The 17,491-nt window shown below is 44.0% G+C and overlaps 1 protein-coding gene across 1 annotated transcript in view; it reads right to left on the bottom strand.

The window, feature by feature from the left end:
* The window catches only part of ttyh3b (tweety family member 3b), a 183,490-nt gene extending 166,092 nt beyond the window's left edge, over window positions 1-17,398 (bottom strand). The window contains exons 1-12 of the mRNA XM_078291496.1: window positions 16,888-17,398; window positions 15,844-16,027; window positions 8,464-8,660; window positions 4,839-4,950; window positions 4,494-4,714; window positions 4,141-4,236; window positions 3,919-3,991; window positions 3,708-3,783; window positions 2,730-2,785; window positions 2,434-2,526; window positions 2,142-2,234; window positions 1,839-1,975 (exon numbers count right to left, since the gene is read on the bottom strand). Coding sequence (XP_078147622.1) covers window positions 1,839-1,975; window positions 2,142-2,234; window positions 2,434-2,526; window positions 2,730-2,785; window positions 3,708-3,783; window positions 3,919-3,991; window positions 4,141-4,236; window positions 4,494-4,714; window positions 4,839-4,950; window positions 8,464-8,660; window positions 15,844-15,969 — 1,280 coding nt within the window. The 5' untranslated portion in view covers window positions 15,970-16,027; window positions 16,888-17,398. The remainder of the gene's footprint in view (window positions 1-1,838; window positions 1,976-2,141; window positions 2,235-2,433; window positions 2,527-2,729; window positions 2,786-3,707; window positions 3,784-3,918; window positions 3,992-4,140; window positions 4,237-4,493; window positions 4,715-4,838; window positions 4,951-8,463; window positions 8,661-15,843; window positions 16,028-16,887) is intronic.
* Window positions 17,399-17,491: the final 93 nt, after the last annotated feature.

Raw genomic sequence — 17,491 nt, 5'->3', positions numbered from 1 at the left:
GTCCATTAAACGTACAGGAAGGTCTCTAAGATTGCTGCAAAATCACAGTTCCCCAGCATATAGAAGACCCATGAAGCTTTATCATTTTTGTTGCTGTTTGCGGTTACATATTATTGCATTGTATAAAGATAGACTCTTCTGTATTCCCTATTTCCCCTTGATAGGTAGAAACATGCAGTCACTGTCTTCATGCAGTCATCCTCTACTGATATAGAGGCTTTGCTCTTGGTAATCACTTCCCACTTGAAGTTGTCCAAACAGCAATCAAATCTCCAAAATCCATTTACTTTGATCTGATTCATGCATCTCTGGGTGCTCCATGAAAACTAAAGCAAAAATGTTAGGAAAAAAGAAGATAAAATGGCTGGGTTGGGCAAACCATTTTCAGACATAAAATGGTCAAAAATGTAAAACGGCCAGCAACGTAAAAGAATGAGGCATCAGATAAGATATGTGCTGATTTGGAAGTTGGATCTCTGGCTGCAGAAATGTACAGGCTTATACGGTATATGGGTCATCCATTAGATATGCATGAATATAGACCCTGTTGGTAAAAAAATGCATCTTTTCTTCTTAGTTATTACTGGGCTATGTATATTAACTGCATTGCTTGCTTACTAACCAAGTCACGCAGGTCTGTAATGATTTCAAGGAAGAGGAAAGCAGCTGTATGAAGAATATTTAAACAGGGCTCCATAAAGAGAGCGCAGGCAGAGGTGAAGTCACTACCCCTACTGGCCACCAGATGGCGGTGTTTTGCCAAGCCAACTAGAATGGAGTTGAGCATGAAGTTGTTGCTATGTGGCCTATCACACAGATTCAGATGCCAACAGCAGAGTTGGCCTAATAAGCAACCCATCCCAAGACCAGTTAGCCCTGTTGTATTCAGGACACTAGGATGTCATTATGGGTGAATATTTGATGCCTGCCGGGCCATACAGTGGCATTGCTGGTAAATCACACCCACCAACAAGCATAAGGCAACACTATGGCACAGCTGTGTTTCATAACTCAAATCTATTAACCAGGTCGACAACCATTATTACTATGTTTATTATCTATTCAGAGCTGACACTGATTTTACCAAAAGACAAATAAACCACAGGCTTATTTGGTTATTTGAATGGTTATTTGAATGTGAAAGGCAGAGAAAATAAGTTTAAAACTAGTCAATAGTGTCAATGCACAACTAACCATAGGGCCAATCATCTTTATCAATGCACAGCTAACCATAGGGCCATTCATTTTCATCAATATCCACCATCAATCGCTGAAGCCCAAAGTATTTCCAAATCAGGACAGCGAGGGAAGGGAAGGAACAGAAGGAGGAAGTGGGGCACAGAAAAACATGGTGATACACAATCTAACGCAACACTGGTGCTCCAAGTCCATGGCAGAGAAAAAAAAAACGAAGAAAAGATTGGAACAAACATAGAGACAAACAATCAACCAGACTGGCAGAGCTAATGGAAAACAATAAAATGAACAAACGTGCTGAGAAGACTAACTGGGTGGAAGAATAGACAGCCAGGAAGACACATGGAAGGATACAACAGCTTGAGAGGCAAATACACTTAAAACAATGGCATGCATGGGCACTGAATGGTTTCTTTATGTTTCTTTCCCCTCTGTTCTGGGGCGCATCAGGGTGAACCAGTCCATCAGCTGGATTCAGTTAGAGGATGAAGGGGTTAGAACTAATAACAGGTTAGCTGTTAACAGTGTACAGATTCGCTAAAGAGATGGATGTAGAAATGTGAAGGCTTGTGTATGGTTTGTGTATGTGTGAGCGTGTGTGAGTGTGTGTGTGTGTGTGTGTGTGTGTGTGTGTGTGTTACCTCTTGCCAGGCCAAGTGTGAGGCACACTGCACACAATGGAGGAGAACATGAGAGCAGTGACAAAGGAGAAGAGGACCAGGTAGATGAGCCCCTCGACCCCATCATAACACAGTCCTGTCAACGCTTGGACGTAGTCCTGCAGGGAGGGAGAGAGAGAGGAGAGGAGAGGAGAGGAGAGGAGAGGAGAGGAGAGGAGAGCTGTTAAGACAGTCTAAGGATTTGAGAACTTTCTCTCTTACTCATCATTCTTCTACCACTCACAACACACACACACACACACACACACACATACATTGACTCACCATGTGTAGGCTGCGACAGTCAACCAGAGCGGTGAGCTGGTGAAGACCAACCTCAGTGGAATTCAACACAGACTGGATTTGCTCAAGACTCCCCTACACACAAAGCAAAGGTTACATACGCATACAATAATATAGAGATACACGCCCACTCGTGCGTCCACACATACCAGATAAACACTTGTGTGCTGGCACTTTTATAGCTGCCACTTTCATTACACTTCCACTAATGCAAATGCTCTCATCCCTGTAAATGAACACGTACACATCTTTGCATACACACACACACACACACCTTGGTGTTGGGATAATCACGTGTCGCTGATCTCAGTAGCTCTGCCACATCATCCTGCATCTCCACCAATGCTTTGTGGCTCCCTGACAGCCTCTGCAAAACACACACACACACACAAACACATACACAAGTATATCATTAGGTTACTCAAATGCTTAATGGGTTAAATCACGTAAATCACCTAAAATGAAGAGAAGCAGAAGGAAATACATTCAACAAAAGTAAAGAAACAAGTTGGCTTGATCAAACTACTAAGAACTACTGACTTTCTAGCAACACTTGAGAGGCGAAAGTACCTGCTGGAAGGGATTAATTTGGCCAGTGCTGCACCTCAGGTAATACTGCAAGATATCTGGGAACATACCAATAAAAACATATCAGTGGAATAATAATACATTTATTTTGGAATACAATGAGAAAGGGCAAACAATACCGAACACAGCTAGACAGAGATACTGTATACAGACTTTCTAAGCTGCGGATGTCTCTGTGGAGGCTTATTAGCAGCATTACTGAGGCAGGGGTGTGTGTGTGTGTGTGTGTGTGTGTGTGTGTGTGTGTGTGTGCGTGTGTGTGTGTGTGTGTGTCTGTGTGTTACAGAGGCAGCATCTGGCCTCTACAGCAGACAGATAGAGCAGAAACAACTGATAAACAACAGACTGAAAGATAGAAGTCATTAGATGAGTGCAAAGAGGGAATGGAGGGATGGAGGGGGGGAGGAAGAAAGGGAGCAATTGAGAGGTAAGGGGGGATATAAAAGGATAAAGAGAGAGAACAAAACAGATAATGATCTAAACTGAAAAAGCAAAGATGTGCTCTGAATCTTTATCCTGCATCTGGGACAGGCACAGACGCACACAGGCAGGAGGGAGCGGAGGGTTGCTGATGCATACAGTCAGCAGAGAGACAGTAAGAGCTTTTAGATACCAGAGTGTCAATCAAACACAATCCCCCTGGATACACACACACACACAGACACACACGTGATTCTTAAAATAGAAGCAGTGTGTCAGGGTTGAGGTTCAGCTGTCAGTGTAGAAACTGGGGTTTATGCTAGTATTATTTGCATATTTGTCAACCTACAGTATCTTTCTATGTGCAATCCATCAATCAATTGCTTCTCTAGTTTCTATTCCTCCCTCTCCCATTTCTATAATTGACACAAAATCTTCTTAAATCTTTTATATTTTTGTCTCTCTATAGGACAAAAACATTGAAAAGGGCAGTCAGTTGGTTGGCTGTTACCACTCCACCATGTTCTCTTGTCTGCATACCTTGGTTGATGACAGCGTTTTCCTTGGTTACCCTGGTGATGTAGGTATCCGGGGAAACGCAGAAATCGCTGGACGTCTGTAAGAGGTTAACCACACATGACACATCAGACTACAGTAACATCCACTCTGAACACTCTCACTCGAGCAGTGGGAAGAGATTACATCATTGTAGAGACAGAGAGCTCGGCGATGTTGCCATGGTTACACTTACCGCAGCGACAGCCAGTTCCAGGCCCAGAGACCCCCAGCTGATTATCAGAGTCAGAACTCCGAGCAGACACACTCTGAAGGGGAGAAACACATCGTCAACACACTGATACAAACATGACACATACTACACAGTCTAAACAGATACAGTGTGCCTTTGACAGTGCTACATGATCTGACCTATCCAATCACAACAATTTTAGAGGTATTATGTGAGGTGACCTACCCAATCAGAGTTCCTCTGGAGTTGCGTATCAGGCCAAAGAGCACCAGAAGACAAATGAGCACATCAAACAGCAGCAGAGCCAGGTACCCCAGCCACCTGTAAATATGACACAATGCAACATACAATATATATATGAAACAACGTAGTAGCAACAAAGCATAACCTTGTTTATTCCCAAAGACCTCTGAATAGACCAGTCTTCGGTGTGATCAAGCAAATAATGTTGCAATGTGCAATGCAAAGTGTATGTAATTGTTATTAGTCTGTAGAAATAACTGATCTGTTGCAAAAATAGACAGTACTGAACCATCAGATTCAAGTCCTTCTGTAATGAAATTGATATTACTACTGACCTGTACCAGTCGAAGGTCTCCGTCTTGCGGGCCAAGTCCTCCAGGGAGATGTCAGTATTGGACCAGAAGGGAACATCCACCATCAGCCTCACCAGCTCGTCCAGCTGGCCCTGCAGCTTTTGGACAATGGACACGTAGTCCGTCTGCTCCTGGTAGACCGTCTCCAACTGGACCAGGCCCTCTTCCACTGTCTGGTTTAAGGCTAGGGCACTGTCCGACACCTGCACCGAAAACACAGCCCAGGCTCATTAACCAAGATACTGTCACATGAATATCTCTTTTGGATTGCACATATAAATACCGCGGGAAAACACACACATGCACACACCCACTCAGGTAACTTACCAGTTTCTCCACCCCTGACACGGTGCGGTTGGCGTGACGGAGGGAGTAAGCCAGCCGATTGGCTCCATCACTCGACTCTCCGTTACCATAGAAGCCTACAGCAATGCCAGCGCTGAGAGGCAGGAAACAGATAGCAGTGTTAACCCGTTAATTCAACCATCGGATGGCATTAAACAAATAAATATGGATAAATAGCTGAATTACATTTTTTTCTCTTTTGCACACATGCATACACACACCAACACAGAATATGCAAGACAAAAATTCAGCATTGATGGCTGACTTGTTGAGTGCAGTTCCTTTGCTAACCAGCAAGAGGCAGCGCTGAGCTCTCAGTCCTTTGTTATGGTGTCACCCTTGAGCCTCAAGCGAACACAGGAAGACTAGGAATGATTCACACACACACACACACACACACACACACACACACACACTGTCCGAGCAATAATTGGGTCACCAGACCGCACATAATATGATCCTTCTGCAGCTCTGCACCCACATACACACATGCGTACAATATCTGAGGTCCCTGGCCCCACACTCTTTCTTCCTAACCCCATTACTCCTGAACCATGCTCACACCACTACCCCCCCCCCCCCACACACACACACACACACACACACACAACCACCACCACAAAGATCTCCTTCTCCTTTTGCTCTCCCATCACATCTAGCCTCTTTTCCCCACAAACCCCTCCCCTCTGTGTCCCTATTTTCTCACTCCCATCATGTAAACCAATCTTGTACCCCTACCCCCCTTTTGTGTATGTGTGTGTGTGTGAGTGTGTGTATGAGCGTAGTCTTTGTATTGATGATGTCTCTGTCTATACACTTGGAGTCCGGACATTTGTACAGGGAAATTTATAGGCATTGTTAAGGCAATTCATTCTAGCCCATTAGAGCTTGAGTAGCCCTGTTACAGCGGCAGTTCACACATACACACACAACATTGGCTCACACACATAGACGTGCGTGTGTGTATGTGTGTGTGTGTGTTTAATCAGAGCTTTATGATGGACTTTATGTGAGCAAGTGACATAAACCAAGAAAGACGGAGGGAGAGAGGGGTGAGGAGAGCAACAGACACAGCAAAGGATGAATACAGACATGGAGACACTACTATATTTTGTCTGTTAATGTCAATATCCTCCATCCCTCCCTTCTTTCTCTCCCATCAATGTCCATCCTTCCATTTCACCTACCATCCACGCCCCGCACTATCTCACTCCATCCTCCATCTCATCTCTGTTTAACACTTTCCTCCCTCCTCTTTTTTTATCCCTTGTTTCCTCTATACCATCCATTCTCTCTGTCTTTCCTATTCCCTTCATCCCTCCTCCTCTCTATCCTCCTCCTAACCATGTGTTTTATCTCGCTGGTTTAATATCAGCAGCTCCTACCAGGGGATTTCACGACTTTATCCACCAACAGCTTAGGATATGAGAGAGAAAAGGGGGGCTGCAGTAAAGAAAGAGTTCAAAAGTCACATGATTGAGTGAAAACGTTGGCCAGCTTGCCCCAGATACAATGGCTTTGCATCTACACCCCCCCCCCCCCCCCCCCCCCCGGCTCACACACACACACACACACACACACACACAATACTACATCATCCTACCTTTAAGACAGGGCAACCTGTCCTGAATGATGCTAACTCAGAGTGATGAACCACAGCTCAAGCCAGGCCAGTCTCTGCTTCAGTCCATTTTCGACTGAAATGGCCTGACATCATAGGGCTAAAAATGCTACACTCTACCCAAAAGCTCAACAACCAGACTCCACTGCACTCAAATGGAGCTCAATTGGCTGGGAAGTAGGTTATAGTAGGTAAAAATTGGGTTCACCTCGGGTTCAATTCCAAACCAAATTGAACCACCCAAATCAAAAATATAAAGCAGAAGTGTTACAGCCAAATGACATCTTATTTTATACTCACAGTACTATTAGTGCAACCACAATACACACTGTCATTCCATGTAGACAGTACCATAGATCCCACTACTGACTGCACTGAGAAAGCTTTATCTTTAGCTTTATTTATGTATGATGTCAGTGAACTAACTTGACAGCATCATCCAGACACAAACCCTCATGTGCACACACATGGACTGAGGGTCCATTTGTAGTTGGTCTTACTCCAAAAATAAAATCTAATATCAAACCGTGGACAAATGTGCATGTGCGCACACACACACACACACACGCTAAGATCCATATCAAATATTCAACATGAAATATTACAGTTAATCATGAAATATTTAAACCTGCAAAACACCCCTCCGAACTGAGTCACGCAAACACACGCACACACACACAGACACACAGACACGGCTCCCCCTGACTGTATAATTCATTTCTCGTCTCTGCATCAAATCTGCTTCTGTCTCCATGGCAACCTTTCTAGGCCAGGGAGAACGGAGGGCGAACAGAGAGAAATAATAAATAACAGAGGGGGAGTAAAAGAGAAGAAGAAAAGTGGAAGAAAGGGAGAGAGAGTAGGGGGGAGAAGGAAGGGGTGAAGTGGTGAGAGAGGAGGGGGAAGGGTATTAAGTTTTAAGTTTGTGTGCCTCTGTGCCTGCAGGCATACAGTATATGTTTGTGTGAATTTGTGAATCGAGAGCAGAGGATCCAAACATGCCAATTTCCGCAGTCAAAATACCCTCTGCCCTGCTGCGAGGTCACATGGGTGAAAGACCTCAGAGTGTACACACAGACTTCAGACTCAGATAAACACAACTGATGGTGTGTGACCACCTGGCTCTCAGTAACACCCCAAGGGATTTCATGCTTCAACAAGACTTGAGTGGACTTGATTGGTGCAATGTTTTAACAGTTAAAATGTACATATTGTCGCTGTCGGGTGAAAACCGCCTGTCTCCAAAATGTCAGCTTTTCAGGAACTAAGAAAAACAACCTTGTTTTCAGCTTGATGACAATGCATTTTTCACGCTATGCAATGGGTTTTGTAAGGGTTTCATAAGCGAAAGAGGTTCTATAATTTTCTCAACCCATAGAGAACCATGTAATCCTTCAACTGAAGTGAAAACATGACATATTGACAAACTGAATTGTTTTGTTTGAATTGTTTTATTTGTTGTTTATTTTAACTCAGCTGTTTATTTAACAGCTTTAAATATCTTATTTTTTAAAATCATCTGTTTGTGTGAACTGTACATTCTGCATAATTCAATCTTGTACTGTCAGATTGCTAATAAACTCAACTCAACAAATCACCAGAGTTCTACAGTACCATGAGTGCATACATTTTAATACAGGTGGCCCCAGTGGGACTCAAACCCATATCTTTGGCAGTGTTAGTGCCATGATTTACACCTACTGAGCTGTACAGGAACAGGCTGCACTATACAGTACCAGCAAAATTGTGCCAACTGTCCCCTGTCAATCCCTAAAGACAGCTTCTTTCAGAGAAAAAAACTCTCCACTAAGTGCAAAACGTGTAAATATTTTTAATCATCAACCCTTATTTTATCGAGCACGTTGACTACAGCCTGGAGTAGTTGTATAGCCTGGAGGGTTAAACACGTTCACACACTCACACCTTTATCATGACAAAGTAGAACTGGTGTTACATTCCTGTACACCTGTGTGGATGCCCTCTCACCTGCAGACGAGCGTGGCGATGATGACACACCAGGCGGTGCAGCAGCAGTCGGCGCTAGGCTGCTGGGAGTGTGTATGGGAGTGCGAGGATTCATCATTCTTGCGTCGTCGGCAGCAGAGCCAAAATGAGTAGAAGAGGAGGAAGAGGAGGTCGAGGCCCAAACACACCAACGCCACAGCGCCAAGCAACAACACAGACTGGAGAGAAGAGGGTGAGAGAGAAAGAGAGAGAATTATTGGCGATATGAATTATATGCTTGTGCGACACAGTCTGAAGGAAAGTGTACTATACTTTGCTCTGTAAAACTCTCTGTTTTATTCGCTGTAAGTGGCTAACCTATTGCAGGCCAGGATTCAGGGAACGATTTAGGAAGCGGATAAAAGATACAGGAAACAAATCAGCTGATATGGGAGGAACAGATAAACCAGACAAGCGATTTAGGTTTTCCTGTGTAGGCGGACACACACAGACACAGACACACACATTCTGTTCCTCTCTCAAGCTACTTGTGGCTGTTAAATAGGTGTTTGATGAATACCATGAACAACACATTCACACACCATCAAACACACACACCTCCATGGAGCGAGCGGAAGCAAGCCTGTTGGGAAGCTATGTGTGCTCGAGACCCACCACACAGATCACACACCCTGCAAAAGCTTTGAAGTGTAAAAGGGTGGTGGTGGGGGGGGGGGCAGACATAGGGAGAAGTAAGGGGGTAAATTTGTGACACAAAAAGGAGACAGGCTGGAGAGAGAAGAAGAAGAGGAAGGGAGAAGAAGATATGAAAGAAGATGACTGAACACTCTAAAAAAGGAGAAATGGATAAAGACTGAGATGAGAGCTGTTAATGCAATTTGTCTTGGACTCAGGAAATCTTTTTTTTTAATAAGACGCACACACACACACACACACACCAACAATGTAGTGTAGCTAGTTTCTCCTCCCCCTCTGGGAGGGTCTGGAAAAACCATTGTGCTGCAACATCATGCAGAGACAATGGCACATTTCTGGAAAACCGAAATCTCCAGCTGCTAGACCACTTGGATGAGCTGGGACTGCTGAAGTGCTGTGTAAGGAATTCTGCCACAGTTGTGCTCTGTCAGAAATAGCTATCTAGACAACAGCATTGCAATTCTGGGTTCTCCTCCATGGACGATAACGACAAGATCTGAGTCCACCTCTAAGATTCTCCCTGACTCCCCCGCTTCCCAGATTTCTAAACTCCTGGCATTCAGCCTCGCCCTGAACGCCAGCCAACACGTTCCTGACCCTGTGGCAATGCATGCATCCACATATGCGTGCGTACTGTATGTGGGTGTGTGTGCCAAAATCTACATCATATGTTTAAAAATATTATGTTTACTAAAATATATCAGGAATGTGATCAGGGCAACACAAAAAAAATTATGGAGAGAAACATGAAAACTGGGTTCTTCATTGAGAATACTGTGTAAAAAACATTTTCAAAAATCCCAATTATCTTTTGCTTATTTGAAAGATGTCTGTGTGTCCTTCTGGCCTGGTTTAATAGTTAAGTGTGCTGTTTTTCCTGGGAATATCCCTCTCAGCCTCAGGGCATTAGAAACGTCACAAGCCTACTGTTCAGACTGTTCACTCACACTAGCACCAGCTAACATGCTGTCACTGTTATGCCCTTATGACATTGTAGCTCACCTGTAGCGTACTTTAAAGGCATAAATCTCTTTTCACACTGCTGAAGAAAAACTGCTGTATCCTGGTAAGGTCAGCGTTTCCACGTGTGAATTAATTGTGGCAGATGTGTAACCAGGCCAGCATAGTCAATTGTTTCAATCCTAGAGGGCTACAGCCAACCTAGCCGGGCTAGTAGGTCACTAGACCACTAGAACAGATAACATACAATGGGATATATGATACGATATGATATGCTGTGGTGTCCTGTGATATCTGCGGGGAGAGAAGAGGACTAATTGAAGAACATTGACTGCAAGCCACAACCCTCACTCCCTGCAGCCAGCACCAATCGTCTTCTATTGTCTGAGGTCTCTACTTAGCAGCCTAAAGCTAGCAGATATAAATTATAAGTGTAAAACAGAGATAAAATATTCACACTACTGTGGTGGTGGGGGGAGATCTTAGTTTTATGTTTCTAAACTGATTGTAGCCCTTTCCCATTGCAACCCGCACAATCATCACTGGGGAGTTGTGTGTTTGCATTTATTTGTGTCTGTTAATTCTATGTTTATTCCCATATGATTGCTCTCTTGTTTGAAAGCTGAGAATTGGGATGGTGAGGCTCAGAGGAGAAAGCCTACCAATTTATTGTTTCTTCCCTACTCCCTTTTCTCTAGCAGGTTAAAGGATCATACTGGTGTTATTGCATTTTTTAGCCCATTTACTACAATTCACATATATTTGACATTACTACCAACCATTTTCCAAAGCATAGCATACTTTTTTAGATGTTTGAATGTGTTTTTCCAACCTTCAAGGCAGCCATTCGTTTCTATACATTTCAGTATGGTATGGAAATCAACTTGCTGAGACTTTAAACTTGCTTGAGGTAGGTAATCCATCACAGTGAACATCCTGCCAAGGTTTATTTTTGTCTAAGTTACTTTATTGTAGATAGTTTAGTTTAATGCACACATTGATTTATAAAGTCTACATGTCTTCTGGTGCATTCACATGCTGGTGGGAAGCTCTGACATCTGGGACTTCAAAGTCGGCCGCCAAACAGCATTGCGTATGCTGTTTGGTCGGAAAATCAAACCCAGACGACAAACAATAAGCAAAGATGGGCATCATGAAATGGATGATTTGGATTTGGCTTCTTCTTTAAAAATGTTATGATAGTGTGGCTAACTAGCGAGTCGGAAATTTTTTTTTTCCGATTTATCCGATAGCATGTGAATGCACTTCCTCTCTGTCGAATTCGGAAATACTTTCCATGCAGAGACCCACACAACAGTGTGTCCGTCTCTGCCAGAAAATAGTCCCTGAGAAAAGACTGTTTAACAAACTAAATTCAAACGTCCATGACATCTAAACCTTATCACCTGAATGTTTGAATTTTGAAAAATAGGGAAATAGAGTAAATATTCCAAAAATGTAATAAAGTATGGTATGCTTTGGAAAATGGTCGGTGGTATTGTAACGTATGCATGCAGCGTAGTAAAGGGGCTAAAACATGCGAAACACTGCTATGGTCCTTTAAAAAAGAGGAGTGGAGGATGGCAGGAAAGTATACTGATGGGGGGGGGGGGATAAGCCATGTAGATAGGCATTCTGGTATTATCCTACGCTATTATCAGTAGGCTTAGCACTAGAGACATTGTGCTATAGTAAGACGTGCTGTGGCACCGCTAATGAATTGTTTGATCTCTATGTCTATAAAATCAACATTAGCATTGTCCAAGGGCTTAAATACCACATAGAATAAAATGCATTAAGCTTTCCAGCGAAAGATTGACATTGAAAACCCTCACTGAATCAAACAATGATGGATCTTTTCATGGCATCCATCATAAATCATATTTTTGCTTTGGGAATGTCAATGGGAAGACATAATTACACTGATATAGAGAAAAGTGCAGGGAGAGAATAGGATAGAGAAACAGAGAAACAGATAGACAGACGTATAAAGAAAGAAATGACACCTGATTCAGGACCACACTTCAGCTCTTGCTGTCTGATGTCTTGGCTTGGTGTTAAATGCATAATCTGACCCAGGACCAGGGCTCTTCAGCCATACCCTCCTCCCACTGTGTATGTTGGAGTCTAACTAGATTAACTGTCACACTGCCAAACCATCAGAGCAGATTAAGCTTGGATCAATTAGCTACTAATATGCGTGGTGTGTGTGTGTGTGTGTGTGTGCGTGTGCACGCGTGTGTGTGCACGCACGCGCTACTCTAGATCAGCTAGCAGTTTGAAGGCTTACCGGGGGAGGGGCTAATGTTAAATGCTTGGGCACAGTGATCTACTTCCAATCTGTCCGTTTGAGTGTGTGTATGTGTGCATGCGCTTGTGTGTGTGTGTGTGTGTGTGTGTGTGTGTGTGTGTGTGTGTCTCTCTGTGTGTGTGTGTGTATGTGTGAGCTGACAGGATCAGTCACTTCCATGTCAGTGAGTTGTCCTTGCACTCTTCCTGTCTGTGAGTTATCCTGCAGTCTGGCCTGGCCTGGCCTGGCCTGGCCTGGCCTACTATACTTCTCAGCTTCTGTCCTGAGGCACTGACTGATCCTGAGTGATATTCTGGTAATGGGTGATGATGAAGGCAGTGCTTTCACCAGTACCGGGTCAAGGTGCAATCAAAATACTACTAGCACAATCCATATTCTGATGAAGACCTTTGACGAACTACATGGCAAGTTTGTAATCTTGCTGAACAAATATACTGTATATCCTATTAGGGATGGGATGGTATATCGAAATTCAATATATCACAATACAAAAAAGTGACAATACGTATCATGGGGCAGAAAAATGAATCATGATACTAGCTTCATTTTATTATGCTGTAGTAATCACAAATGTGATGCAGAAATAAACATAATTCTGCACAGTCATACTTGGTTGTCATTGAGCTTTTATTCATTACATCGTATCGTGGTTGTATCGAATCGTGAACCCCATATCGCATATCGAATAATATCGTGAGATAAGCATATCGTCCCATCCCTATAGCCTATATATATTTTATTTACTGCGAGCAAGAGTAGCACCTCTTATCTATGATCCTCTATGATCCTGGTAATAGTGTCGTACTAGCTTGATAATACTGCGTATGATGGTGCCTGGCTCATTTACAGTATAAATGCTATGAGATAATGTCTGTATTATAGCATACTATTCAAAATACCAATTACCATCTTACTTTCCACAGCTGGGAATATGTGTGTGTGTGTGCATGTGTGTGTGTGTGTGTGTGTGTGCGTGTGTGTATTATTACAGGTCACATGATTCCTCTGTAATGCTCTGCAGCTGTTTAACTGTGGCTGGTAGCTGACTCTGCGATTCTACCATAACACACACACACACACACACACACACAGATAGACACACATACTATTCCAATGCCTTGCAGAACCTCAGGATAAGATCTCCTATTTCAGCTCTTCAGGAAAAAAAAAATGTAATTCTCACAGAAGCCACAGTCAGCATCCCCAACAAAGTCAAAGTCATCAGAGAGCGTTCTCACACTGAATGAATACTAAACAGCTTCTGTCAGTGTGTGTTTGTTTAAGGGACATTACTTACTCATAAGAGCGAAAAAGAAAGTGAGTGAGTGAAAGAGAGAAAGAGAGTGAGTGAGAGAAAAAGAGATTGAGTGTGAGAGAGAGAAAGAGTGAAATAGAGTGAGAGAGAATGAGATACAGAGAGAAAGTGAGTGAGAGGGTGAGTGAGAGAGCAAGAGAGAGAGAGAATTTGAATTCTAAAACACCTTTATTTTGACAAGTCCAGCTCAAAACTGAGACACTCAAATCATAAGAAAAACATCAAAAGAAAAACATTTGTCAATCAGGATAAAAATAATACAAGATGTGAGAACGCTACACGACTGTACAGCGCTTTAAGAGAGAGAGAGAGCGAAAGGAGGGAGGGAGTGAGTGAGTGAGTCAGTGGGTGAGAAAGAGAGAGTAAGAGAGAGAAAGAAAAATGGAGTGAGAGAGGGTGAGAGAGTGAGTGAGTGAGTGAGTCAGTGAGTCAGTGAGTGAGAAGAAAGTTTTCAGCAGCTTCAGAGCTCCAGCGCTGAATACAAATGAATCTGTGCCAAATCACATCAGAGAGAAAAACACTACACAGAAGGATCTCTCTCTCTTTGTTTTGTTTTGTGCGTGTGTGTGTGTGTGTGTGTGTGAGCGCGGTGGCAGCAAAGGGACTCTGCACTGAAGGACACAGTGTAGGACCTTGTTTGTATGTGTGTGTGTGTGCGTTTGTGTGTTTCTCAGCTGGATGAGTGGATGCATGAAAGCCTTTGAGACAGATATACTGAGCCAATCTAAAGACGGGGCTTCAGTGAAAGAGTGAAAGAAAGAAAGAGAGCATTCTTTCACAACAGACAACACCCCTCCCCTTCCCACTCGCCCCCCTTCCCACTCGCCCTCCCTCCCCCTGTCCCTCCCCCGATCCAATTCAACCTCCTCCTTCTTGTTCTTCTCTCGCTCTCTCTATCCCTCCCTCTCTTCACCCGTCTAGCCAGAATTAATGATTTCACCCTGAATAGAACCCCTATACTCTCTCACACATTCTCTCTCTCTCTCTCTTTCACACACACACACACACACACACACACAAACCCTAAGGGAGCCCTGTGACCTCACCTCAACAAACAACACTGAGTGCTAAATACCCACTGACACAGAAAGGGAACATACGTGACATACACATACACACACACATATATGCACAGATACTGTACATATAAGAGCATATCTAGAGATTAAACATATGAGCGTAGCGCAGAATGCTCAGTGACATAGAAACAGTCCAGCCTGCTAAAACGTGTCAGGATGTAATTAGTCTAAAAAGGGGGTCCTTAAAATTCCTATGCACACGCTCACACACATAAACACACACATACACACACACAAGCACACACACACAAAGGCCCTTAGTTAAAGATTGAATAGCTCGCAGGAAGTGGCTATTTGGCAATTTAGAAGCACCTCCCATGGTTCATCGACCCTTCTCTCTCCTCTCCCGCCTCCAATCCATCTCTTTGTATCTTTCTCACTCCTCCTCTTCCTACTTCTCTCTGCCTCTCTCTTTCTCATCTCTATCCCTTGTTCACTGGTGTGGGTGCCTTCCCACGCTCAGCTCTTGAACTTGGTCACCCTCCCTCCTCCTCCTACCGCATGTCAGCAAACTACATCGAGGGGTGACTGCAGCGCACGAAGCCCAGATTCGAGCCGCTGTGTTTTGCTGTATGCGGGGTTGTCGCGATTGCGCTTTCTGGCTCAGAGACCTGGATGTCACCCTGTTTGAGAATTCAAATGAGATGCAGCAAAACTGGGGCAAAGCCCTTCTCTGAAATAGGGCTTCTCCATGAGGCAGAGTTGGTGACTGAGTCATTGTGTTATCAGGGATATGAGTGCAATTAGTTTAGTTTAGGCTTTTAGCCATTATAATGAGCGGGCAGGTAGGGGGTCAGTGTCTTGCTCAAGGACACTGGACAGGACACATGGCACATGTTGCAGGGATGTAACCTAGGACTTTCTGGTTACAGGACAGTCTCACTATCCACTAGGCCACCTTACTGTAAAACTACAGAGTGAGAGATGAGTGGGTGGGTGGCAGGAGATGGGATGATGATGTGATGTTGTATGATGAAGGGTATGATGAATCCTATGTGGGAGTTAATTAGCCCCCTATAGGCCCTGACTGCTCCACTTACTTTCTGATATTCGGAGTCCTCCGGTCTGAAGTCACTGCTCACCAGCTCGAACTGGAGGTTGAAATGCGGCAGCCGGTGGAGCAGATTCACCCACCAGGGCGGAGAGTAGTTCACCACGGCCGCCATCCTCAGCAGCTACCGGCCGGCTGTCACTCACTGTCTAACCCGGTTCCTCACACGGTCACTGTAAAGAAATACACGGTCCCTGTGGTGTTAACGGGGCACAGAAGCGCCTACATGCACAATTCACTCCACCGGCTAGGCCTACTGCAGAGCTGGAAAACAGGGGCGTTATTTCACCCAACATAAGTCTGATGAAGATATGGCAGAGCTCCTGCAGCTATTATCATTTGCCACAAAACTTCCAAACCTGCTTGTATTGACTAAATATCTGGGAACAAGTGGAGCAATTACTGCTCATTTATAAGATAATATTATTTGTGATGAATAACTGGAGACAGGTCACCAAACTATCACATGCAGCCTAACAGGGAACATTGGTCCTGAAAGCTCCCTGAATGGGGATTTTAGATATGGCTTCCAAATAGATTTCGGGGAATTTTGCTTGATATTTGCTCTCTATTGTAATGAAATACTAATCAAATATGTACTCACTTAGGCTATGAAATGATAATTGCCCATACCTCGCATTAACCCATTGACGCCCATGCTGCAAAACACGGTCTTCGTGGGATAATAATGTGTTGTTGACGGTGAAATGGCCGTTATCAGACTCCACACAACGCCACGACCAATACTGTACCAACACATGGAGCTAGCTCAACTCAGGCGTGGGTAACGTTATGCTCTCACATATTAGTCGTCACCCTAATTTATTCTCCCTAAGGCGTTAGGACAATAAATTGGTAAAAAAAAAAAAAATAAACAAAAACGGATTATCCTGCTTTGTCCGTTAAAACTACCGCATTCTCAGAGTCGCCAAGGCAACGAGGAGGAAAGAAGGAAGAATTCGCTCCAGGGCTAAACGTCTGTGAAAGCTTACTCTGCATTGGGTAATGTAGGAACCGTATTACAACAACCTACCTAGTGAAGCCAAAGCGGATGCAGACCCTCGTTTTCTATAGTCTTGGGAGTCCAGACCGGTGTATATTTCACCTATTGTCTTCCCAGATCCGGTGGTGGATTTGAACACTAAAGCCGTGCGCTGCTGCATCAACGCGGCCGTATCTACGACGAACGAGTCGGCTGCAGTCAACCACATTGAAAATAACGGTCACCGACCTGATCCGCTCACATTTCACCGAGACGTGTCCTGTTCTGCCTTCTCTGGATTACAAAGAGACGGCAGATGAAGGGTTAAAGCCGCTGACCCGCAACCCAGTGTTTCTATTTTTTTGGGGTTTTTTTTACAGTTTAACGATTCCGTTGTTCTTTTCTTCTTCCTAAACGACAACTGTGTGTTCTCGTCGGTGCCGTTTCCCACGATGACCGTCGGTTTAATGCATTTGGAGCGTGAAACAAAAAAGCCCTGGAGGACGGGGCTTTGCGGCAGCTCCAGCTCTGCAAATAGATCACCGTGTATGTGTGTTTATGTGTGTGTGTGTGTGTGTGTGTGTGTGTGTGTGTGTGTGTGTGTGTGTGTGAGAGAGAGAGAGAGAGAGAGAGAGAGAGAGAGAGAGAGAGAGAG

The sequence above is a fragment of the Centroberyx gerrardi genome, chromosome 3 (assembly GCF_048128805.1).
Source record: "Centroberyx gerrardi isolate f3 chromosome 3, fCenGer3.hap1.cur.20231027, whole genome shotgun sequence".
Classification (NCBI taxonomy): domain Eukaryota; kingdom Metazoa; phylum Chordata; class Actinopteri; order Beryciformes; family Berycidae; genus Centroberyx; species Centroberyx gerrardi.
The sequence above is the reverse complement of the archived record's forward strand: the minus strand, read 5'-3'. Positions and strand labels throughout refer to the sequence as shown.